Source organism: Centruroides vittatus, unplaced genomic scaffold (genome assembly GCF_030686945.1).
Source record: "Centruroides vittatus isolate TY-2023 unplaced genomic scaffold, ASM3068694v2 contig_345, whole genome shotgun sequence".
NCBI classification, from domain to species: domain Eukaryota; kingdom Metazoa; phylum Arthropoda; class Arachnida; order Scorpiones; family Buthidae; genus Centruroides; species Centruroides vittatus.
In genome coordinates this window covers 127,916-154,812 of record NW_027122170.1, presented here as the reverse complement: position 1 = coordinate 154,812, position 26,897 = coordinate 127,916, and the positions used below count along the sequence as shown (strand labels likewise).

The 26,897-nt window shown below is 34.4% G+C and overlaps 1 protein-coding gene across 1 annotated transcript in view; it reads left to right on the top strand.

The window, feature by feature from the left end:
* LOC136974163 (probable ATP-dependent DNA helicase HFM1) overlaps nucleotides 1–26,158 on the top strand; it is a 257,012-nt gene extending 230,854 nt beyond the window's left edge. Inside the window, 4 exon segments of the mRNA XM_067268965.1 lie at nucleotides 1,898–2,001; nucleotides 20,783–20,859; nucleotides 25,817–25,889; nucleotides 25,959–26,158. Coding sequence (XP_067125066.1) covers nucleotides 1,898–2,001; nucleotides 20,783–20,859; nucleotides 25,817–25,889; nucleotides 25,959–26,158 — 454 coding nt within the window.
* The last annotated feature ends 739 nt before the right edge of the window (nucleotides 26,159–26,897 follow it).

Sequence of the window (26,897 nt, the reverse complement as noted above, 5' to 3'; positions counted from 1 at the left end):
ATATAATGGCTATGATTGTTGATATTTATACATAATATGTGTGAATACAAGTTTGGAAAAATGTGATCATGAGCGACACTAAGATGCTAGCAGAAAGAGTGCTAAACACAGACTGATAGAGCATGTGCACAATCCAGGATTTCCCCTCTCCTTGTCACTCATTATGTGAAGCATTGCTCGTTACGTGAGTCAATTTTTTACAATATTTTTTACACATCAAATTGGTAAAACTCACCCGTTTTGTCTTTTGGATGGGTTTAAACTGAATGGCGAGGGGGTTGAGCAAGTTGGCAGATGTCAGGTTCCAGAGTGACAGGAGACAGGTTTAACAAATAAAACAAGCATTTATTGAATAACTAATTCTAGATTACAGGAGGCTATATAAGTTCTAAGGTTAAATGTGATTATGAGCTATATTATTTACACAAAATTCGCAACTAATCTCTAAGCTATGTCGCGTGCCTAATCTGTGTATCAGAGAGAGAGTTTACAAAGTGTAGCCCTGAAATACCTCTAAGGATGAATATGGAGAGCAGTAAGCGATGATCGGGTGTGCATGGAAGCTGTAGGATTCCTCAATGTCTTCTACCAATGTCTTTTCCTAGGACTGGATCAAGTCCGTTGTATGGCGGTCCGGGAGTCGAGGTGGCACTATCATAAAATATAACTTCTGAATGTGATCGCCCCAAGCTTCCAGTAGCTCTCACTTTTATATCATTGTTGTGGGAAAGGGGTCACTTGATCGTCAAATGTTGATAATGACAAAGCATTCTTGACAGCTAAGTGTCAACTTTCTCACTGAGTTGTTATTACAATCGGTGACCTTTGATCTGATTCTCCCTTTTTCTATCGAAGATGATTACATGTTGAAAAAACAGTTAACATTAATTATTACAATTCCCTCAAAAATTCGCAGCTTTACATTATTATTGAATATATATATATATTCAATAATTGATAATAATATATATATTATTATCAAATATGAGAGAGAGATATATATTGATAATTATATATATATATGAGAGAGAGGTTTACTTGTATATTTAGTATCAGCTATTCAGATGATAGGTTAAACAGATATTATGGATCAGTCCCATAATGATCACCTAAAGAGTCTTCTGACAAAATCAGGAAAGACGGATTTAATTCTATCATACAGGGCTGTGCCAAACAGTTTTGGCAAACATCGTATTTAGTGCCTCTGATTCAATGTTAATTACAAAATAATTTTATGAACTTTTAATTCTACAGGCTTGTTTTGGTGCCTAGGGCATGTGGCAATCTTTGCCTTCTTAGTTACATTACTGCTGTTGTAAGAGAGAATCAATTAGAAAAATTGCAACACATTTTAGAATTGATCACTACACATTGTACAAGATGGCAAAGAGTTTTCAATATTGCAAAGTTTCTTTGTTTTAAGTTTGTCACTTACTGTTGGATGAAAAGAAATTAAATTTGTCTTCTGTATACGCTAGATTTGGCCTTATTATATAATCACGTATTCAGTTTTTCATTATGAAGCAGCTGTGAAGTCAGCATTATGATAATTCTGAGTTATTCAAGCTGTTTTAGTCTTATCCAAGTAGCTGAAACAGCTTTCTAATGCAAAGGAATTTTCAAACTTCCATGACAATGTAAAACATGCATAGATCAGAACAGAGATTTTGTAGAAAAGTAAATAAAAGTATGTAGACTTTATCAGAATGTCATTATTTAAAAGTAAAATTAATGTGGCCATAATACTTTCAGTACAAAGCTTGCATTTAATAAAATCAATAGTTCATACTGTATATTACAATTATTGTTATTGTATTGAATTAATATGAAGTAATTATGAGGTAATCATATAAATTCTCTTTACTTATATGAATTTTATGAATTTTTCTAAATCTAGGGACTCAACTTTGATTAAAACGGGACAACTGATGAAAAAATTTCAAATTCAAGCATGTAAAGAGAATATGGAACTTAAAATATATGTAATTAGTGAACATTATGGTAAGTAGAATAAATCTTTAGTCTTTAAAACTTTTTTGATTATATTTTATGTTTGCACTTTACATTGAGAATATTGCTTATGGATTTAATTTATGATTTAATTAATAATTTGTGGGCCCTTACAATAATTATTTGTGATAATGTTGTTTAATTAGTAAATATTTAACATTGTTTTATTCTAAAATCCTTTGGCTTATTTTCTGATGATAATTAGTAAGTTTTAAAAAATTTGTGAATGATTTACACTTTTTCATTTAAAAGTTTAACCTTTCAGTCTTTAGAAGGAATATCTTTATAACAATGCATGCTAAAGTCAGTACACACCTTTCGTACTTTTTCCAACAATGATTTAATAGAACAAACAATTGTTTTCAGCCACTTTTAGGGGCATATCTTAGCTTTGTCATTTACAGTAAGCATTTCCAGCTTTGGAAGTTACAATTTATGCTAAAACCATAGACAGAAAACATCTTTACAAGTGAAATATAATAATATTTGTGGCTGCTCACCTGATTTTTTATTCATTTAAAATTTTCATGTTTTAATTATGTTAACTCTCTACATCTTTCCTTTGTTCTTTACCTTTCTTTCCTAGAATTTTCTATTCCTTTTTAATCCTTCTTTTGTCAACATGGGGGGTTCTGTTTCAAGAAATGTCAGTAACAATAGAGAGAACAACAATGAGCCCAAAGGCGAAGAGAAACTGGTCACTCTTAAGCTCGATTTTGGAGAGGATGCACAGAGTCTGAGGAGGTAAGGAGAGAAGAGTGAAAAAGGATAAAAGTTTTATTAGTGCTATTTTCCAAACAAGAGACTTTCGATTATCACAAAGTTGAATAAGCAATGGAATTATATTTGTGACAAAAGACAGAAAATCATAAAGCCAGAAGACTTCCTTGTGGACCCCATCTCGCAAGTGATGAACAGTATCCCCTAACAAAATCCCAGGTATTTTCACTATTGATTTTTCTATCTCTATCCTTCTAATTTCTATATCCTACTTTCCTCTCATTTAGTTTGTAAGGTAATATTAATTTTGGGTTACTTCTGTTACACGTGAAACATTTTTCTGTATGTAACCTCATGTAGTACTCCTGATGCAGGGAAACTCAATGGTATCCAACCTTAGTTGGGATGCCGACAAAAGATCTTGTAACATTTGTTTTGTTGTGTAAATAAAGTCTATTAATTGTATCTGTTCCCCATTTGTGTTTTGTATTACACTCTGTATATTGCTTTCATCAGCATTGTATCAACACTCAATCTTCACATATTAACAAAAAATAATGTAAAAAGTAAATGAAAAGATGTTTTCAAGTGAAAATTGACTATCTTAAAGAGATTTTAAGAATGATATCAAGTGGAAGAAAAATTTTCCATAAAGCAAATAAAATAGATACAACTAGAGATTAAAGAAAGCATAGAATGAAGATACTTTTTTGTATTTTGGAACATTATTATATACAATAAATGTTTTTTTTTATATATTTAATATTACACATTAATAATGAACTGATGCAAGCCATAATATTTTGCATAACTTTTTCTTATCTTGATAAAAGAAATTAGGCACTAAAAACAAATATACTGGATGAATAATTTAATTTATATAATCTTATTCCAGAACCTAAGGATGGTCATTCAAGATGGCCCAAAAATTTTTTTCCAATAATTTTACTAGAATAAAATGTTTTTGCTATTAATTTCATAGAAAATTAAGAAATTTTATTGTGAAGAGCATAAATTACTAATTGTATGTTATATTAAATTTTATGATAATTACTGTATATTTCTGCAGATAAGACAACCTTCAGGTCGTCTCAGATATAAATTTTCATCAAAGTTTTATAGTTTTAGCATATATCGGTTCTATAAGACAACCTCCAAACTATATGAATTTTATTTAGATTAGTGATCATTATCTGGATAATAACACTGTATAGTGTATATGGAATTATGTTCTATTCGTAATTTTTTGAATAAACAAATTTTATTTTCTTGCATCTGGCAGCACTGTCTTGTGATTGTTGCAAACATTCACACTGATTCAGGCATTCGGGTAATAACCTTAACTATTCACAGAAATGTCTTATGGGCTATTCTATTGTGTGGACATATCCTACTCTCTACTAGTAAATAATTATGGTTTGTCTGTTTTTTCCTCAGTAGCTCAATAAACATAACTTTTGTTTATTTTGTTCTGATATTGTTTTTAATGTTACATAACTCATATAGCGTATTAAATAACATGATAGATTTTTTTGATAAGTTATAGTAATTTTCAAGATCAGTCGCAGTTGTTGGTTGCATGCATAAAGAAAAAGCCTCGTTCGTCATTGTTATGTTTTTGCCTATAGAATTACATGCTGAATCATGAACTCACATGTACCTCTAACAAGTTTTGTTGTAGGTTGCGTTGTGTGTTCAAAAAATTAGTACTAAAAATGTAATCAGTGTAAAATTTGTAAAGAGTGGCCTAATCATGGAACCAATGAAAAAAAGGAAATATAAAGCAAGCTTCAAGTTAAAAGTCATAAAACAGGCTAAAGAATTGAACAACTCTACTGCAGCAAGAGCTTTTGATATAACAGAGAAGATAGTAAGAGATTGGAGGAAGAATGAAGATGCTATTAAAAAAATGCCAATGAAAAAATGTTCTATGAGGAGAGAAACAGCTTGCTGGCCAGATATAGAAAATAACATTGCAGAATGGGTACAAGAATAGAGGCAGAATTGTTATTTTGTTACAAGAAACATGATTTGGGATTATGCATTCAAGTGGGCACAGGCCAATCCAAAACAAGGCAAAGAATTTAAAGCAACAGTAGGTTGGTGAAATCATTTCATGAACAGAAAAAATCTGGTAATATGACAGAAAACAAAAATTGCGCAGAAATTACCACAAGATCTTGACCATAAAGTCACGAGTTTTCACAAGTTTGTTATTGGTATGAGGCAAAAATACAACTTTCCATTATCTAATATTGGAAATATGGATGAAGCACTGATGAACTTTGACATGATAAACAATAGAACTGTGGAAACAAAGGTGTAAAAACTGTTCAAGTCAGAAGTACAGGTTTTAAAAAGACCAGGTTTATAGTAGTATTAACATGCAAATGACTCACTAAAACCTTTGATTATTCAGTAGAAATATTTAATCAAGATAACAAATGTTTTCGACCTTAAAATTTGGTCATCATCAGGTTTACAAATAATGAGATTCTAAGAACATTTTCATGATACGATTTAAATATTTAGATCGTTTTGAATCTTTCGTATAAAACCATTGTGGGCATTTGTTGCCATGGATGCATATGTATTGCTGCCCTAAATCTCACGCAAAATCAGTGGTGTAGCTAGGGAGTGCGGTAGGTGCGGTCTGCACTGGGCCCTTGGAAAGCGATAGGCCCATGGGGCCCCAAAAGCACAAGAAAAAAGACTCAAAAAATATTTTTGGGGGCCCACAAATCTGGTTCTGCACCGGGCCTGGCGAACCGTAGCTACGCCGCTGCGCAAAATTACAAACATAAGTAAATATGCATTATAAACACAAATAATGTAACAAAGGATGTGAGTTAAACCAAGCTGTGGGGGTTGTCATCACCCTCGTAACAGAACTTCCTAGCTTGAGATATAGTAATAGCATCCTTGGAATTGATGCAGTTAGTATGTAATCCAGCCTGATATATTTCAAGGGTTTCTAGAGATCGTATGTGTTCCAAGTGGTGTGAAAGTCTGATCAGTTTGGCACTGTTAAGGTTGGCACTTATGCCCAGTGGTATCTTTGTTGTGATCGAGGTCATATTTGTGTTCACATAGATGCCTTTCGAGAAATCGTTTTATGGATCCAACATACACAAGCTCTCTTTGAAACCTGTCATCCCATAGAGGAATAGAGTATACTCCTGGAGCGAGTTTTTTGTCTGTTTTGTCCTTGCCATTGCACAGAAGGTTGTATATAGTATTGTGTCTCTTGTAAGCAATCTTTTTCTTTGTATGTGTTGCAATTTCTCTGTAAATAGAGTCAAGGTGGTGGTTATATTCAACCACAGCTAGGGACCTATTGTTATTTGTGTTGTGAGTGCGAGTACCTGTATTGTTACTAGGGTTTAATTGTGAAGAATAGGCACAAGCAGTGGTGATATTCAGTGGGTTCGCACAGGTTTGGCCCAATCGGTTGTTAAAATTTTCAAAGTTTTCCGAACCTTGTTAAACACATGTAACATTTCTCAGTGGTTTTGTTTCTTTTAAAAAATATATGAAAATATACATATTATACTCTGTAACACTACTAAACTAGAGCCTTATACCCTGTTTGCACTGAGCATTTTGTGGCTTTACCAAGCCTTGCTATTTCCTTTCGTTTCTTAAACCATCTTCCTGTAGTAAAACTATACTTCCGGTCTTTGTTTCTCTAACCACTCCGTAATTGGTTAACCCATATGTTCTATTCTGTGATAGAACAAAAGGGGCAACAGTGGCATCTTATTGGTCAAGGGGTTATTGGCATAGAGAAAGGAGGGAGATCCGAAGAAAGGTAATAACTTTTTCAGAGAGCGAGAAAAGCAGGATGGAGGATACGTGAGGACGAGTATGTACGGAAGACAAATTACTAAGGAACGGATCCGAGGTATTTTTCTTATTTCCAGTTACCCCTTTGAGCCTTTTATTCTATAAAATTCTATTACTCCTAATCTTATCCTATCTTATTCTAATTTTTGGGCCCGAGATTAGTATAGTTTAGTCACATTAAGCCTAAGCTAGAGTAAGCTCTTTGTGTATCGGTACCTGGGAGCCCGTCAGTGGCATTGTAACGATTGGTCCCAGTTAATTTGTATATACGAGGGCCATTTTTTAAATCAGGTCCAAGGAATGAGAGTGAGAATAATGCGCAATCACGGCAGTATGCATGCGCTTCTGCTCCGAGCAAGCTTGCCGCGCATTTTTACGCCATTTGCAGCCATATCGTCTGTCTGTATGCTGAGCTGTAGAAGTTTAAAATGTTTAAAAAAATTGAGTCTCCTGCTGACTGTGAGATACGATCTGTTATTCGATTCTTGAGTGCAAGAAACTTGGCAGCAGTGGAAATTTACCATCAGATTTGTGAAGTTTACAGTGATAATGCTATGAGTGACAGTAAAGTTCAAACATGGGTAAGAATGTTCAAGGATGGGCGAGTTCATGTGCATGATGAGCCATGCCTTGGTTGACCTTCTCTGATTTCTGAAGATTTGATTCATGATGTGGATAACAAAATTCGAGAGGACCAACGATTTACGATTTCAATGTTATCAATTTAATTTCCACAGATTTCAAGATCATTTTTGTATGCCATTGCTTCGGAGAAACTGAATTATCAGAAATTGTGTTCTCAGTGGGTTCCAAGACTGCTTTCTGACGATCACAAAACAAAAAGATTAAACAGTGCTTTATCGTTTTGACTCGATACGATCATCTACACAGTCCAGACCTTGCACCCAGTGATTTTCACTTGTTTCGATACTTAAAGGAGTTCCTTGGTGGTCAACGTTTCAACGACGAAGAAGTGAAAACTGCAGTCATGGCAGTGGCGTGCCGTCATTGGAAGCGGTGGAAGTGCCGCTTCCACCTTCCAATGACCTTCCCTTATAGTTTCTAAAATATAAATTTTCATATTTTAACGTACTTTGAATTAATTAAAATTAATATTTTATTATAACTGCGTTATGTATCTTATTACAAATTTCTATACTACATGTGAAAAAAACGATAAGATTGCTATTGTATATTCGAATATCAGTGGCGGAATGGAAGCGCTTACAAGACAGCTTCCACGGCGAGAATAACTGAATGGGGTAAAGCAGCCAGAGGGCATTGGCACATGCGCTTTACAGAGCACCAATCTCAGCCGGTTTAGCTGCTGGAAGCTACACACGTCTAACGCTTCCAATGATTCTATCCCTTAGCCACTGGGTAGGAGCTATCTGACTAAGTGAATTGTTTAAGATTTAAAATGTAAAGAGTATTCAATGTTATTTTTATGTACGTTTTTTGCAAAGTTATATTTAATTAAAATTTTCTTTTAATTATACTGTAATTATATTGACAGATTTTCAGACAAAATCTTTAGAATTTTTATCACTTTTAGATGTTAATTGTAAGGTATGGAATCGCCAAGACGCGCGATTCCCACCTGTTTGTTATAACGAACTGTCATAACGGAAAAGTCGTTAGGATCGGCCGTTGGAAACGACCGTTAGGAACCTCCGTGGGAAGAACCGTTAAGTTTCGAATCGTCAACCATCGGACGATTGGCCGGCGGGAAGTGACCGTTGGCGGCCGTTGCAGGAACATTCAAATTTGATTGGGGCAGGGTTTGAACGCCGTCGACTATTTAAGCTCGGATCGAGCTCGTATCGGGAGTTCGGATCGGAGTGTGATCGTATCGGAGGTGATCGGATCGGATCGGATCGGATCAAGGGAGATCGTCGTTATCGAGGTGCTAACTAACTCTCTCGTTGGAAGTTACGTGGTTGTGTACGAACTTGTTCCTGACTCGGAGGTTTTGTTAATTACAAGTCTGTTTGTTCGTAAGGAGTTCTTTCGACGAATTTGTACGGGAATAGTCGGTTGTTGTTGGAATTAGTGTTGTGCATATTTAATTGTAACTCTAATTTGGATTTTGTACATTTACTGTAAATATAAATTTGTGTTTTTCGTCAAACCGACTGAGTGGTTATTTTGAACATTACTTTAATTATTTTAATATTGTGAAAAACAATTTTTCCAAGCGTGTTTTAATTCTATAAATTAAGTAAATTTTATGGGAAATTTTTTGATTTATCTAAATTCATAGCGAATCGCAATATTTATATTTGTGTCCGGACTATATTGACAAGTAACTCTTAGACATAAAACATTATAATTAATGTTGATCCGAACAAAGACGTACTAAAAGAATTATATGATTTAATATCATTAATTTTTATGGTACCATCTACCAGTGCGTCTATTGAGCGCAGTTTTTCGACCACGAAGCAAATTTATACATTGGCCAGGAACACTCGGTCGGAGGAAAAATTGTGGTTGCTAGCGTTGCTTCCGATAGAAAAAGAGCTTTTATATACGCTGATGGAGTCAACGACCAACAACTTTTATGATAAAGTATAATAATTAACGACTTTGCGGAAAAAATCGCAAATAGAGTTAGTTTATAAAAAATTAAAAAAACGAGTTTTTCTATCATTGTTTGTATCGTATCAATTTGTATTATGTATGTATTATTTGTATTTTAGAACTAAAATACATAAATTGTTTATTTTTGTCATTTCCAGTACTTGTTTAAAACTTTTATGGAAATGTCTTGTACCAGACGGGTCTGACCCATCACGAAAGACGCGAAAAAATGGTTAATTTAGAGAAAAATTTATTAGTTTAAAAAAACATAGGTAAAAGTCGTTTGTAGTTGGACACCCATTGTTTATATCAAACTGCCAGGCAGAAACCATAAATCGCGGAAGGAAGTCATCCTATGATCGGTGGAAGATCGAATTCATCTTTGATTTTGACTTTCCTCCCGCTCCAGGTAAGTCTCGTTACGTTTAGAAACCAGGGACAAACCACTCGGGAAGCATGATTGGGGGAGAATGACCAATCAAATGGACGAAAGAAAGAACGGAGATTGATATAATCTTCGACAATCGAGGACACCTCGCACTTGGTTAACGTTCCGAATAACCAAAACGCCGTGTGTCAACGCGCAAAAAAAGAAAAAAAATACAATTTCTCGTCTATTGTGCCAACCTGTAACCTGTGCCACTTCGGACTTAGAGCGTGTCCCCGACGCCAACAGAGGAAGTCTCCCCGTGCCCTACAGACTTGTCAACGCCACTGTCCCGGGGCCACCTTCGATCGACCATCAAAGAACCACATCGACGTCCAGGATGTCCGAACGGCTGATTGTCCTAAAGCAAACTATTTTGTACATAGTATATGTTTATTTTATGTTTCTTTTTTGTCGGTTTTTGTCAGGTACGTTTCTTCCGCCACCACGCACGTACGAATGGACCCTAGGCCATCACTGACACGCAATTAACTGATTGCCCCTGGAAGTCAGCTTCTTACAGAAACACAGCTTCCCTATTATTAAATGTCACGGCACGCTACTGAGTCATGGATTGGGCTTCTTCACAGACGGCAGATTTCTTTGAAGTTGGAATTAAAAAAATTGTTGAGCGGTATGACATATGTTTAAACAAAATGGAAATTATGTAGAAAAGTAGATAAAAGTATGTGGAATATGGAAAAAAATACATTTTAATGATATTTACAGTATTTTTCTCCTTATTAAAAAACGGACCTTATTTAATAAATAGCTTTCGTAATAGTACGTAAGTGTGAATATTTGTATATTCAGGATTTGGAATAATTTAGAAATCATTAAAATTTTATCAACACTGAGCGATACTTCGGTCTCAGTTATTTATTACTAGGAACAATTTCAATCTAGATTGTGAGCAAGGTCGATGCGACCTCTCTCGATTGTTTCAATCTTGACTGAAATGAGGTTCAATCGTGATCGACTCAAGAAAGTTCTCGAAACTAGATCCAGTCATAAGAGAGATCCGACAGTCCTACGCATGTGAGAAAATACAAGATGGCTGCAGAACACGTGTCGTTCGATGCTCAAGTAATATATTTTTAAATTGCAAAGTGTATAAAATTTTTAATAAAATAATTATTTGTCACTTTTAGAATGAAAAGACAAGGGTTTTGGATGATTTTATAACCAAATCTAAAAAAGCAAATATTGACAATCAAGAGCAACTACAAACAACAATATCTAGTGAAAACAGCAATAAAGAACAACTGGAAACGTCTAGTGAAGATAAACAGAAACTGATATCAATTGAGAATAATAGTAGTAATCGTTTATTACACTGCTGGAATGCTTTACAACAGGAATATTTTTTAAAAAAAATACAAATGGCTTCATATTGCTAGCAATGAAAATGTTGGATTTCAATGGTGTTCACAAGTAGGATCATTAAATGTTGAAAGTGCTAAACATTCACGCATTTCATTAGAATGGAAATCATATTCTGTTAAACCTCACGGAACAAAAAACAAAATTTTACACGCATCAATCAGAAAATAATTGAAACAGCATCATGAATCAGCATCACACAAGAAAGCTGCAGAAATAATCAAAACAGGTGAAAAAGATATTTCCAAAAATATCGATGTGGCTAATGAAAAGTTTTTAAAAAGCACCATACACATTTTTAATACTGCCTATTTTATAATTAAGAACAATAAACCATTTACTGATTTTCCAAATTTAATAATTTTACAAAATAAAAATAATGTAGATTTGGGAATTCCTCACACTCAAGATTTATGGTTCCACTTATTGTGAAGCATATCTCTACAGAAATAAGAAGAAATATTTTTGGAAAACTTATAACTGCAAGATCTAAAATTTCAGTTATTATTGATGAAGCCTCAACTGTTTCACATAAAAGTGTTAATTGTTTATTTGAAATCTGAAGTGATGGATTTTGAGGACAGCATAACAATTTTTATTGATCTGATCGAATTAGAAGAAACAACATCAGAAAACGTTTTTAAGACTTTAATGACAGTTCTTGAAAAACATGGTTTTGATGAACAATATTTAAAAGAAAATCTTATTGGATTTTGCTCAGACGGTGCTAGTGTAATGTTGGGAAAAAAGTCCGGAGTGGCAACAAGAATTGAACAAAAATTTCCAGGTATTTGCATTTGGCACTGTCTAGCACATTGCATTCAGTTGTCCCTAGATGATGTAATAAAAGATATCAAAGTAGTAAATCATTTTAAGCATTTTCTCGATAAACTTTATGTTTATCATCATACTTCAAATAAACATCGGAGAAAATTAAATGCCGTCGCTAAAGAACTTGGAACAGAAGTACTTAAAATAGGGAGAATATTTGGACCTCGATGGGCAGCCTGCAGTGCTAGGACTGTCAAAGCAGTTTGGAAATCGTATCAAGCCTTGTACAGTCATTTTAATAATAATCCTGAAGCAAGATTGGTTTCATATTTTAAAAATGAAAACTTTTTGAAAGATTTAGCTTTAATGAATGACATTTTAGAAGAAATTGCTTGACTTTCTACAGCCTTACAGGAAAGAAATGTATCACTTATTAAAGCTGACAGGTTAATAAGACGAACTATAACTGTACTTATAAATTTAAAAAAACAATAAGGGCATACATGAAATAGAAGCAGAAAATATTGTTAGTACTAAAAAATACAATATTCCGTTTGAAGTTAGTAGGAAAAAAAACATCAATTGTATTTTCTAGAGAAAAATTATTTGATTCTTTAGTAAAACACATGACAACTCGTTTATTATTCGACAATAAAAATGAAAAGTATAATGATCTTTTGAATTCTTTCAATGTATTAAATCATGAAACTTGGCCGGATAATGTTTGTGAAGCACTGTGGATTGAAGGTGAAAATAGATTATAAAACAGTTAAATAAAATATTAAAATACATTGTTCCTGTAAATGATTTTCGAGATTTTGTGGATGACAGAGAATAAAACAGAAAAATATTCCAATTACTATTTTGAGAGCTAGAAGAATTTTAAATGTAATTGCTGTTAATTCGGCTGAAGCTGAAAGAGGGTTTAGTATGATGAATGATATTATGGATGTTAAGAGAAATTCTTTACTAATCAATACAACCAGCCATTTAATGACAATTAATTTAATGGGAAAAAGTTTGGAAGATTTCGACGCTACTCCGCATGTTAAATCCTGGCTAAGACAAGGTCATCATCTGGCTAGTGATAAACGTGTGAAAGCAAAGATCCCCAATATAACCTGCAAAAACCGAAGTATGATATGGAAATTATTGGACTAGAATTATGACTCGAATAATGTTTGTTTTGGGTTCGATAATAATTATGGCTGTATCTATTATTATAATAATACCTAATGATAAAATAACTGATTTAAAAGGTTTTTGTTGTTTACCTGCTTTCCCTATGACTTTTTCTGATTAAAAAAAAGCCAATTTTTATGTTTATAAAATATTTTGAATGAAAAATATTAACATATATACAAAATAAATCATTTTGAACACTCTTTTTTTATTATTTATCAAAAAAAAAATAAACAATGTTAAATTTTAACTGACTTAATTTTGCAAATGCCTCTTTTTCATTTATATGGGTATCTTAAGGTCAGTGTTTTTGCACTAATGTTGCTAATTAGTGCCATCTTTAGGGCAGGGCCTACCGGGCCTGGGCCCCGAGGCTGTAGGGATCCCTGAATCCAAAAGTAATAAAGTTAGAAACAGAAAGTAGGTTACTTGGAATAAACAAACTATTAAAAATATCTGTTGCTTTATTTCTTCAATAAGTAGTTTAAAGTGATGATAAAACTAAGCAAGCTTTTATACAAAGTATTCCTGCCGATAGGTTCAGGTTGAAAACGTTGCTGCCTAAAAAAAAAAGAAAAAAGGTCAATGGGACTGAACACATACGAAAGTGTTTAAATCTGCAACATACTATTGTTTCCAGACCAAAATTGTTACAGAAAAATTTTCTGTTAGCGAACCCTTTGTTAAATGTTTTGAATATCACCATTGTGCACAAGCAATGTTATAAATTAAATTTTTAGTCAAAAAATACACTTACGTAAAACCAGATAACCGGAGTGATTAGTATTCGGGTCGCAAACGTTTTCGTAGCCTCTTCTAGGCTCTTCTTCAGGCTTAGTAGTAATAAATTCGAATATATTCCTTTTTGAAAGAAACGAGTTTCGAATTCTGTCACATGAAAACGTTCCAACATCTTGGAAGTAATTTATTTGCATTGTAAATTGCAAGTAATTTATTGTGCTTTTAAATACAGATTCTTATTAGGGATTCCAATGTCACGGTACAATACTATATTGTACAAAATTACAGCACGAACAATACTTTCATACATCCAAAGTACATATATATATCCCGATCGCAACAATATGACCAGGTCCGAAAGATTAAAAACTAATCTTATATACTAACTTACTACTAAAGACAGAAAAGGATAGATTTAAGATATAAGAATTAGTATATAGTAGAAGTGGGGATACCCGGGGTTTTTTCGGCGTATTTCACTCGTCTATTGTTGGGTGGGATGCCACACGTGATTCTTATATAGATGGCCCATTGTTGTTTTCTTCAATAAAATCCTGTCCTTGTCTTCTTTTCCTATACTTAGTTTTTGCACTTCCTCATCGCCTCTCTGATAAGACTGGATCCTTTCCTTAGACTTCTGTAGTGCTACACGACTATTGTGTTTGATTTCTGTATTGTTTTGTGATTTTTTGTATTCCGTTAACCGTGTCGGGTTTCACCATGTATAGCGTCATGCAGCTACGCTCTGCCGATTGGTTTACCCTGTGTCACGTGATAGAGAAATTCCCCGGATGGAGGGAGGTATAAAAGGGAATGTACGACCTGAGAAAGGACCTTTTTTTCCTTCAACTGGCGCTTTGGATGTTTGGACGTTTGGACGTATACGATATTTGAAGACAAAAAAAGGATCGTTAATGAGAAGGGTCACCTGTTCTGCGCCAGGAAGACGGAGGTACACGTCATATAATTATCATGAGGTTACATACTCATTTTTGAGCGTTAATTTTCTCCAATTGTCGGGAGGACCGAAATCTTGTAATTAATTAATCGTATGATTAACCTTTGTAATATACTGTATAGCTATAAGTCAATTGATACTCGGTGTATATATAAATAAACGTGTTGTTAAATTCCTGTAAATTTCTTTGTGAAGTCCTCATTTTATACCCATCTCACAGAAATAATATACCTCGGTATATTAGTTTTCCTACATTGGTGTCCGCGACAGGATCTTCACTGGGTAGTAAGTTTGTAAGAGGACTGTTATAACATGGTTTGGATTAACCCTGAAAAGGTTGTCGGTATAATTAGGACGAAGGTCCAATTAACTGCATATTGTTGTATATTGTATCTATAGGGTTATATAATTGTCTTTGGAATGGAAAATCAAATCACCAGAGGGTCACAATCAACCGGGGTACCAGAGGTTGGGAATGTTCCCATTGTAACTGGGTTCATGGGGATGATCCCGTGTTTTTCAAACCTACCGGGCGACGTATTGGATGTGCGCCGGTTTTTCCAGACAGTTGAAGATGTTGCTACACTAGCCTCTTGGGATGAAACTGTTAAGGTCACCGTGATCCAAGCTCAACTAAAAGGTGAGCCTTTGTCTGTTCTTTTTGACCTTAAGGATCAAGGGATTGAGAGCTATAGGGAGCTAAAGGAAGCCCTCATTAAATGTTTCGGACATAGAGAAAGGGAGCAAGACCCTTTTGATTTATTGCTCAAGATTTTTCATAGGAAGGGCGAGCATGTGTGTGAGTACGGGATAAGGATAAAGACTTTATTTTCACGCGCAGTAGCACGTAATCCAAACTTGGCCATGCTGAGGGACAATTCTGTGAAAGAAAGATTTATTAAAGGCTTAATACTTGAAATACGAAAACAAGTCATGCAAACTTGTCCAGAAACTTTAGACGAGGCAATAGAAAAAGCCGAAGGTGAAGAAGAGATTGAAGCAGCTTGCGTTAAACGGGCTAATGTGAGTGAGCTGTGCGCTAGTGTAGAGTATGCAAGTAACTCAGGGGAGGAGAGAAAATTAGGGAGTCGCATATCTGAGTTAGAGGCAGAAATTAAGAAATTAAGCGAATCCATGTCATCAGTTTTCGAACTGATCAAAGAAAGTAGAAATTCTACAAAGAGTACGGGCGATAAGCGAACATGCTACTCGTGTGGAAAAAGGGGTCACATATCCCGGCAGTGCAGACAAAAAGGAAATTTAAACTAGTTAGCGATCATTCAGGTGGTCAGGCTAATGACCGACTGGCAAATTTACAACTGGCCAGACAAGTGCAAATAAATGAACGTGGGCTACCTATTATCAGCGGTAGTTTATTAGGTAGAAAGGTTAGGGGATTAGTAGACACTGGAGCCGAGAGAACAGTCATAAGGAATGAGTTCACGGAATGGGTGAAGTCAGAAAATAGTAAATGTATTGTCCCAAATGATTCTTGCATAAGTGGAATGTCGGGGGAAATCATCAAGAGCGATGAGGCTCTCACTGCGGGATGTTGGTTTTCTGAGGGTAACATAAGCGAGGTGAAAACAAGTACTTAATTTTGGGCCAGAGAACTATAATCCTCTCTGATAATAAGCCATTAATTTTCTTGAGCAATATATAGAACGGTAGTCGTCGCCTGACGCGTTGGGTTATGGAACTTATGGATTACCATATCGAAGTGAGGCATGTGATGGGTGTAGATAACACTGTTGCCGACTTCCTCTCTAGAAACATTAATGGGGTAAATCACATCGATGTCGACGAACCGGGAAGAGGGTTTCCGAGTAAGGAGGAAATAAAGGAATCTCAAGACTGAGATAATGTCTTTGGTCCTATAAAAAGAGATATTTTAAGGATTAGTAATGATAGTGAGTTAGAGATTAGAAATCCCGATTACCTCGTCATAAATGGATGCCTGTATAAGAAAGACATTATAAGAGCTAGAAATCAGTACGTCAACAAGATCTGTGTAGGGGAAGACTTGGCTGCAAGGTTAATAAAGGCCATCCACGAGGACCAACTTTCCGGTCATTGGGGGGTATTAAAGACCACAAAAAACATAGGGAGAAGTTATTTCATAAGAAACATAAAACGTAAGGTCGAAGATGTGTTAAAAGAATGTGAAAGATGTCAGAGACAAAATATTCATAAAGGAAAAGCTCGTTTTCAAGCAAATGAAACATCGAAAATTCCTTTTCAAAAGGTTGCACTTGACATTATTGGTCCTATCCATGCTACAAAGCAAGGAAATAGGTTTATTTTTGTAATCATAGATATATGCACACGCTTTGTTGAGGCCCACCCTCTAAAAGACCAAACGGCTTGGTCTGTGAGTAATGTGTTGTTCGATGAGGTGATTTGTAGGTACGGCGTTCCTGAAATTGTAGTGTCGAACCGGGGCACCAACTTCCTTTCATTGTTGTTCACCGATTGTTGCAAATGGCTGGGGATCACTCGTAATGTGACGACTGCCTACAGGCCATGTGCAAACGGCATTTGTGAATGTGTGAACAAGTCCCTGATTAATATAATATCAAAATCTTGTAATCAAGAGGGCATTGAGTGGGATGAATTAATTCCGGCAGCTTGCTTCGCATATAATAATGCATATCATTCCTCAACCAGTGAGTCGCCGGCCTACCTTTTATTTGGCTTAGACCCTCGCACCCTGACTCTTAATCAAGTTCCGTGTGATATGACTGTATATGAACGCAGAGCTTTTCTCATTACAAAACTACATTCATTACGTGATTTGGCTAATCAACAGGCTGAAGACCAAAATCGGAAGAGCCGTGATTATAGTAATAGGGGGAGGAGGTTGTTGAATTTCAGCATAGGTCAACGCATTTGGGTTAGAAAAAGAGGGGTAAAGAAAAAGAAGTTCTCATCAAATTACTTAGGACTTTTTCGGATCACGAAGATAGTGAATCCAACTGCTTATCGTGTAGAAGGGTGAAAAATCAATCCTCATACCGGTACATATGATGTCCATTATACCTGCTTAAGCATTTTTTCGAATTTCCGGTACTAAGTACTAACATTAACGACCACTTAACTAACGTTTTCGATCGCCTCCGCGATCTTCGTCGGGTTTTATTCGACGGTTTTCGAGGTAGAATGCAATAGAATTCTTTCAAAGTTCAAACGATCGAACCTCTCACCGCGTGCCATAATTGCGAACGATCTAACTTGTTTTTAATGCCTATAATATAATCATAAAAATGACTGCGTACATCCGTACACGAATAGTACACTACTCTGATATGCTACCATTGCGGGTGTACTTCGGAGACATATCTCCACGCATATGATAAAACGTTTCCATCTTTGAAATTAATGCATTTCCCTGATTTAGACGCCTTGTAAATCTCAAGGGTCTCCAAGGCCCTGATGCGGTTCGTGTCGAATGATGTTTTAATTAGGCTGGTTTTATCAAAATCTGCCTTTATATCGGGGTCGGTGGCGTAGGTCAAGAGGGCGGTGGTGTGTCTTTACTTGTTGACGTCATACCTATGTTCCGCGATCCTCTTTTTCACGGATCTCTTAGTAGATCCGATGTATATTAAATCCGTTTGGGACCTGTGATCCCTTACCGGGATACTGTACACTCCCGGTGCTCTTAGAAAATCCGGCTTGTCCTTGGCGTTCCCGAGTAGCGAATAGATCGATTGGGTTCTTGAGAACGTCAAATCGGTGCCCTTCTTCCGCACTATTTTCTTGTATATGTCATGCATACCTCTGTTGTACTGGACCACCGTGCGCTGGTTCGGCCCCGACCTGGACCTATCCCATGCCCTTGCGGCGTGATGTGCCGCGTTTGTATTACGTAAGTTATGCGCTAATTTACGGACTAGGCCACGTCTGTATCCATGGCTAGCGGCTATGTTTTCTATGTGTGCCAGCTCTGTGAGCGTGTCCTCCCTTTTAGAGTTATGAGTGTACGCCCTCCTAACTAACGTCCCGAACGCCGCAATCTTATACGGATAAGGGTCTTCAGACCCAGCAGGTATGTACATAGGTATGTAGTCGGGCTTGTAATACACCCGCGTTTAAATGTTGTTTCCTCCGAGTTGTATGGTGACGTCTGAAAAGTGCACATCCGTGCTCGATATTTGATCCAGTTTAAGCGTTAGCCCATACGGGTTGTCATTAACACTGCGCAGAAAATCATGGACGTTCGGCCCGTTCATCCATATGATCATCACGTCATCTACATACCTACAATATAAAATAATATCGTGCGTAAACCTGGGAATGACATCCCTCTCTAACTGCCGTAAAATCAACTCACATAGGTCGCCCGAAAACGATCGAAAACGTTAGTTAAGTGGTCGTTAATGTTAGTACTTAGTACCGGAAATTCGGAAAAAGGCTTAAGAAGGTATAATGGAGAAGGGTGTAATATGAGAGATACTGATACAGTACACATCGATCGTCTAAAGCCATGCTATGGTCAGATCGCTTCAAAAAAACGTAGGCCCAATTTTGTTAAGAATACCACCGAACCTCCTTGGGAGGAGGAAGATGATGAATTACTAGATTTTCATGCCATTAGGAGTAGGGGTAGTAGCAGTCAGGCTGGGGATGTCAGTAACGAAGGTGTGAATCAGCCGGAGGGAACGGAAGGGAGTGAGAGACCGTATCACCTAAGGGAAAAAAGGATAGATTTCCGAAAATTACATTTCGGAAAATGATTCTTTGCAGGGGATATATGTAGTGCTACGTGACTATTGTGTTTGATTTCTGTATTGTTTTGTGATTTTTTGTATTCCGTTAACCGTGTCGGGTTTCACCATGTATAGCATCATGCAGCTACGCTCTGCCGATTGGTGATAGAGATAGAGAAACTCACGTGATAGAGAAATTCCCTGGATGGAGGGAGGTATAAAAGGGAATGTACGACCTGAGAAAGGACTTTTTTTTCCTTCAACTGGTGCTTTGGATGTTTGTACGTATACGATATTTGAAGACAAAGGAAGGATCGTTAATGAGAAGGGTCACCTGTTCTGCGCCAGGAAGACAGAGGTACACGTCGTATAATTATCGTGAGGTTACATACTCATTTTTGAGCGTTAATTTTCTCCAATTGTCGGGAGGACCGAAATCTTGTAATTAATTAATCGTATGATTAACCTTTGTAATATACTGTATAGCTATAAGTCAATTGATACTCGGTGTATATATAAATAAACATGTTGTTAAATTCCTGTAAATTTCTTTGTGAAGTCCTCATTTTATACCCATCTCACAGAAATAATATACCTCGGTATATTAGTTTTCCTACACTTCTTTCTAAAATCTCTGGTTGTTGCTAACGCGACTCAGAATGCTCTACACCAGTATTTCTCAAACTTTTTGGACCGCGACCCCGCTTCTGCACTTAAAAATTTCGAAGGACCCCGAAGAATAAGTATGTGTCGAAAAACACCCCGGAGGGAGGGGGTTAGGCTCGTATTTAAATATTTATATTATTTTTATTATTTATATGTGCAATTTATTTAAGTAAAAATTATTTTATATATTTTTTATTTTTATTATTTCTAAACATGAATCTATAGTAAATTTATAAAATATTTGAAAAAATTGATCTGGCATCAATTTTTCAGCGACCCCCCCAAATATTTTTCACGACCCCCTTGGGCGTCGCGACCCCCACTTTGAGAATCACTGCTCTACACCATGTTCGTATGCTTCCCAGTCTAGGCAAAGAATGTCTTGCATGTTGTCTTTTTGGCCTCAGGGTCTTGTTCTCTCCTTTGTTCACCTTATTTCTTGGAACTGGTCATTCTGTCCAAGGGAAAAGGATTATAAAGGAAGGTTCTAGAACGAAGAAGAAATGAAGAACAAAGAAAACTAAAGCTAACTTAAATTAATAATTACAATAAATATGGCGTGCAGCCTCAAAAGAAAGAAAGTGTCATTTTACTTTATAAAAACTTATGAAGTAAAGAGAAATTTAAAAACACCATCCAAATTTTCTTTTTCAAGAATTTCCAGTATTACAATGTTGTCATATTTTAGTAATTTGTATGAATATTAATTATTTTTGAGTAAATTATATATTTTCATAAATATTATAGATTCATTTAATAATGGATTTTTATCATAATTGTTTTCAGTTGGATTAGATAAGCAGATTACTTATAAACTACTCTCAGGAAAATTTCATGAACAGAAAAGTTGTATAAATAAAAAGGTAATTTATTTTTAATAATTTATTTGTTATGTTAAAAATTTTTAGTTTTTGTGAATAACTAATCCATTATATGACAGTGATAGTATGAATATAATTTTTTTAAATTAGATCTTTAAATGTTTAATTATTGGGAAATTAAAATATTGAATGCTTACTATGAAGACAATGACAAAATATAAATTTCTAATTATGGGGTGATCTTGGTATGATCAGAATAATAATAGAAAAATCAGAATTTTAACAAAAATAATAAAACAAAATGTCTTTTTTTCTTATGTTTATATAGATTTACAGTATTAATCATCGAGATATAGTTATTTTATGTTTTTTGCTTTCAATTAAATAATTTTTTAAAAATTTTAATTACATTCAAATATTTTTTTTTTAAATTTCTTTATTTTTATTTTGTGTGTGTTAATTTGTATTATGATATAAATAAATACCGTCTGTTACAAAGGTATAGGAACACCATAAATTTTGTTTTTTCAAAATTTATTTTGAAAATATTACTGGAGATATTATTAATTATTTTTTATCATTATTTTGATTATTTTATCAGGTTTTTTACATTTCGTAAAGCAGCATGAATTTTTTTTCACAAATATTCATTTTTTGATGTGTTACAAAAATATATGTACACTTTATAAAATTACATAACAATAATTTTTAAATATATTTTAAACATTTTTAATATTTGGTTTCACCCCCTTTGACTACAATTACTTGAAAAATTCTGTTAGGCATGGAGTTTATTACCATATTTTATGGACTATAAGACGCACTTTTTTCTTCGAAAAATTGCCTCCAAAATTCAGGTGCGTCTTATAATCCGTAGAGTCTTATAGGTATTTTTTTTAAAAAATTGCTTAAAAATTAAGGTGCATCTTATAGTCCGTAAAAAACGGTAATTCTTTTTTAATTGTTCAACCTTAATTTCACCCCACGCATTAATTATTGCAATTTTCAATTGATTTACAGATTCATATTGTTTCCCGTTTTGATAAACAATGGCTGCTAACATCCCCTATAAATTTTCAAAGGGATTTAAATCTGGACTACATTAAGGCCAGTCAATTACATCAATATTTTCTTTTTTAAACCAATTTTTAGTTGACATTGAGGCATGAATGAGAGCATTATCTTGTTGAAACTTCCATTTATGACCTCCAATTAATGCACCAAATGTAATCATATTATACAATAATTCTTGATACTTTTCTGAGTTCATATTTTTGTCAACAAATACTAAATCAGTTTTACCTCCCCATCCAAAACCACTCCAAATTATTACAAACCCATCCCCTTGTTGCTGGTTTATTTTAACTCTGCTTTCTCTTCTTAAATCATGCCAGTAATATGAAAACCCATCAGGGCAATCTAAATTAAACTTATTCTCAACGTTATTTCTTACCATTCTTCAGTCCACCCCATCTTGTCTTCCCAGTTTAAACACATTGATTTGTTAAAGGTGGTTTCAACTTCGTTTTTAAATATTTTACATTGTCATTGCTTTTTAAAATTCTCCAAACAGTCATATGAGATACATCTACTGGTAATTCAGCAGCAGCTTGCTTTGTTGACATGTTTTTATTAGTTTTAAGCTTCAAAACTTTTCTCTCATTCTTGAATGTTAAACATTTAGGCCATCCTGACTTCCTTTTTTACCTGTAATTTTCACCTTGTTGCAAAATGTTTAGAATAGCATTCATAGATCTATTTACAACTGCAGAAATTTGCCTCAGAGACTTGCCTGAACTACTCAAATAATAAATTTTACATATTTCTTGCTCCTGAAATACAGTTCCACGAGGCATTTTTGAAAATGTTTATATAACATTAAGTAAAACATTCAAAAGAAGCCACCAGGACAGTTAAAAATGATGACATCTAACGTAGTGGTAATATTTTTAATTATTATTATATTAAAACACTACACACGTAACACCTTATAAATTTGCAGCCGTGTTTATTCGGCTGCAAATTTATAAGGTGTCACGAGTGTAGTGTTTTAATAAGATATGCAGTCTACGATGAGTTATTATTATATTAAATTAATTTTTAAGATACTTTTACGTGGTGTACCATATACTTTTGTAACACATCAAAAAATGAATATCTGTGAAAAAAAAATTTATGCTGTTTTATGAAACGTAAAAAAACCTGATAAAATAATTAAAATAATAATAAAAATAATTAATAATATTTCCAGTAATAATTTCAAAATAAATTTTAAAAAAACAAAATTTATGGTGTTCCTATACTTTTGTAACAGAGTGTATATATAATAAAAAGTTTAATAAAAATTCAAAATCACTGAACTGATTACTATGATATTGAGTCAATTCTTTGATATGTAGTTATACAATATATCAATTTTTATAAATATACAGTAAAATACTTAAAATACTTTGCTTATTATACTTATGGTTGGAAAAAGCAGTAGAGGACCATGGAGTTTTGCTTAGTGTGAAACTTCAGTGTGGGCAGAAGAAGAGCTTGTAGAATGAATAGTTGCAGCAGATACACAGATTAGAAAACATCTAGGTATCTTCCAGAAAATCAGCAAAATATCATCAAAAAACACATTATGTAATGAATTTGCTGGCTGCCATTTCTTTGACTGAACTTCTTTGACATTGTACAGAGATTACAGCATCAACACACAATCCATCAGTATTCAGCAATAAACAAACCCATTCTCCTAAGATGCATTTGTGAAAGTCATAGGGATAAAATCATCAAACAAAAGTTTGCAGCTCTGCCACTCACATGGCACATTTCTGATCATAAGTACAGTGGAATCCCAGTTAACGAACTTAATCCATTTCGTGACTCCATTTGTTAACCGAAGCAATTTTTCCCATAGAAATTAATGCAAATACAATTTATCCATTCTAGCCTGCGAAATTTTTGTGACTTTATTTGTAAAATACAGTAGGTTTTCTTTGATGAAAATGTAAGAAAACATAGTATCTATCATTACAGCAACAAACATGTAAACTTTATTTAATAAAATAGTGTGAGATAAGCAGAGGGTCAGGGGGAAAACCTCGCTGACCACTTACACTGCACGGGTTGGTAAAACCCGACCTCGTTGTCATTGGATGGCTAGGAGGGCAAAAGTGAGTGGGGAGGTGCGTCAGTAAGTCGACAGGCGTCCTTACTTTGACAGGAGACAGGTTTGACAAATAACAATAAAGGTTTATTAACTAACAAAAGCGAACATACACTAAAGATACACATAAAATAAAGGTATACAGATAACTACTGCCAAAATGCAGATAAAATAGTCCTATTGCTAATCTCGCTCTAACCAATAACTTCTAGTGGGAGAGAGTTTACAAAGTCAATATACCTCAATATGTGGTCCGATGACTGTATGTGACGACCTCCTGGACTATGGAAGCTGGAATCAGTCTTATGTCCGGGACTGGAGACACTGGATTCAGACCTTCCTGGACAATCGCGCCCTTTCCAGAGTTGATCGGTGTTTTTATCCAATCGTTGTTGGTACTGAGCCAGTCTATTATTCAATGTTCGATGACTAATTTGCTGACTCGTGATGACTGTGACTTCTGTTTTCTCTTTCAGATCTGATCGCAATGCCTTGGATTTATGTTTTCTCTTTCTGATCGGATGTGTAATCAACATCCGATCGATTTCCTATCGAACTTGCAGGTCATGAACCCCCTTTTAACTCTCGAATTTATGCCCTCAAAACCTGCGAGCTCACATCCACTGTACTTACCTTTGTTGTAGTTGGTGGCAGAGGAGTGGAGATATATGGAGCTTAATGCTTAGAAGGGAGATCCCTCCAAAAAAATAATGGGTAGCACTTCATCGGGAGATTCTTAAAGTCAAGGTCTCTTTTGGTAATGAACAAGAAATTGATCTAAAGTTGATTGTCTTATTCTTTTAATCAAAATTTTTCTCAAATGTAATCGGGCATTTTTGTTTTCTATTGCCACTATCACTTTTCCCTTTCTTGGATGCCATATTGATTAAATATATAAATCATGAAACCGAAAATAGAAGTTTAGCACAAACATTTGGAAAAGCAATGCTTAACTCGCGCATACCTAACAGCAACTAAAATTTGACACAAAAAACCGTTACGTTCATTATCCAAATTTCATCCGTTATCTGAGACAAAATTTTTGCAAAATAAAAGTTTGTTAACCGATTTGGTCATTAACCAGGGCGTTCGTTAACTAGGGTTCCACTGTATATTCAAATATTATCACTTTTGAACACTGAACCTGCTCCTGATCTGTGTGTATCATCATCTCATTTACACCCTCTGTATATTTTAAGGTGAGAGAGAATTTTAGAAAAATAAATAAATTAATGATTAACTTAATTGGATATTTTGATCATATGAGATCAGGTATATAATAGAATTTTTTATTGAATTGTAAATAATAATAAAATTATTAGTGAAATTATACACATATCAATAAGTGTGTGTGAATTTGACACACACAATTTTAATACATCTATAAATTTGTGTCAAAATTATTTTAACTTTCTCAAAACACATTTATTATAAAACACTGTAAAGTTATTTTGCCTATAACTACAGAAATTTTATTGACTTGATTGACATTTGCATCAATGAAAATCATAAAAGATCTGAAATAAATATTCATATTCATTTATAATCTATTTGAACTAAGAAAAAAAAATGAAAAATTAGGAAGATACTTAATCACTTTTAAATTTTTTGACATATTTTATATTCTATTTTTTTCGTTTTCAAAATTTTACAGTTTAATCATTATAGATTAAATATACATTTCACTAATAGGATTTTCATCTAATATTTTATTATTTATTTATGATTAATAGCATTTCTAGTATTCTGATAGATTTTTTATATGCATTACAATAATTTATTATTTATAAGAAGACTACAAATAACATACTTTAAATTTATTTATATATCCTTTGATCACAGAATAGTAATCCTAGAAATTCTGCAGTATTAATGAAGAAAAGAAAGCTTTCTAATAATAATAATAATAATGAAGGTAATATTTCTTTTTATTCATTAATATCAAATTAATTTCATTTATTGAAATAACTATACTTTAATACAGTCAAACTTTGTAAAGATGTTTCCCTTAAGCTGCTACTCTCACTGACTGCCAAAAATAATAAGCAAACAGATTGCCTGTATGTTTTTGACAGGAAATTCATGATAAACTGCTCTCTGCCTTCTCCCAATTTAAAAGCTTGCACAAACATGCATTTTAATATTGCTTTTGTGTTTGATGGATATGCAGGAAATGAAGCTTGACATACATGTAAATCACTTAATTACTATTGTTGCGCCGGCTCCAAAAAAAGACGAGCGCCATGATGTGGAGACTTGCAAAACGAAAAAGAATGATTTTAAAAAGAAAAAAAGAAGGGTTTGAAAAAAGAACATAGAACGTTTTTTTTTTATCGAAAAAAAAGGAGAAAACAAGAACGGTGGAAAATTTTGTTTTTGTTTCTTTTAACGAGATATTTAAAGTTTAATTTGTTGTTAGTGTATCTAAGAAGTGTGAATTTCGGAAACTGGGCTGTCAATTTATATCCCGAGCCCCACAGCTCGTAACACTATCTTGTCAACAACTTGACAATCAGTCAGCTGGTTCTTGTCAATTACTTTTAATCTGTTAATGTCTGAAGGCCTTGGAAAATATTCTTTCATTAAAAGTCCTATCATTACATATTTGAAAAGTGCTGGTTAAGAATATCACCCAATGTTGGAATGTTAAAAGCTTTCAAGGCATTCTGCAATTTCTATTGGGAATTTGTCAAGTCAGTCTCATGTTAATTTTGGCCATCTTCTGGGCCAATAGTCTGCTTCTGGGATTTGGTCATAAAGGTGACTGTGCTGTAGGTGAGGAAAGATGAGACCACCACCCTACAAGCAAAGGCGGCATAAGGCGTGGGCGACGTGGGCCACTGCCTATGGCTTCACGGTCCGAGGGGCCTTGCGCCTCGAAGGTTTATGCATTACTTAAAAGCCATGAACACAACATAAAATA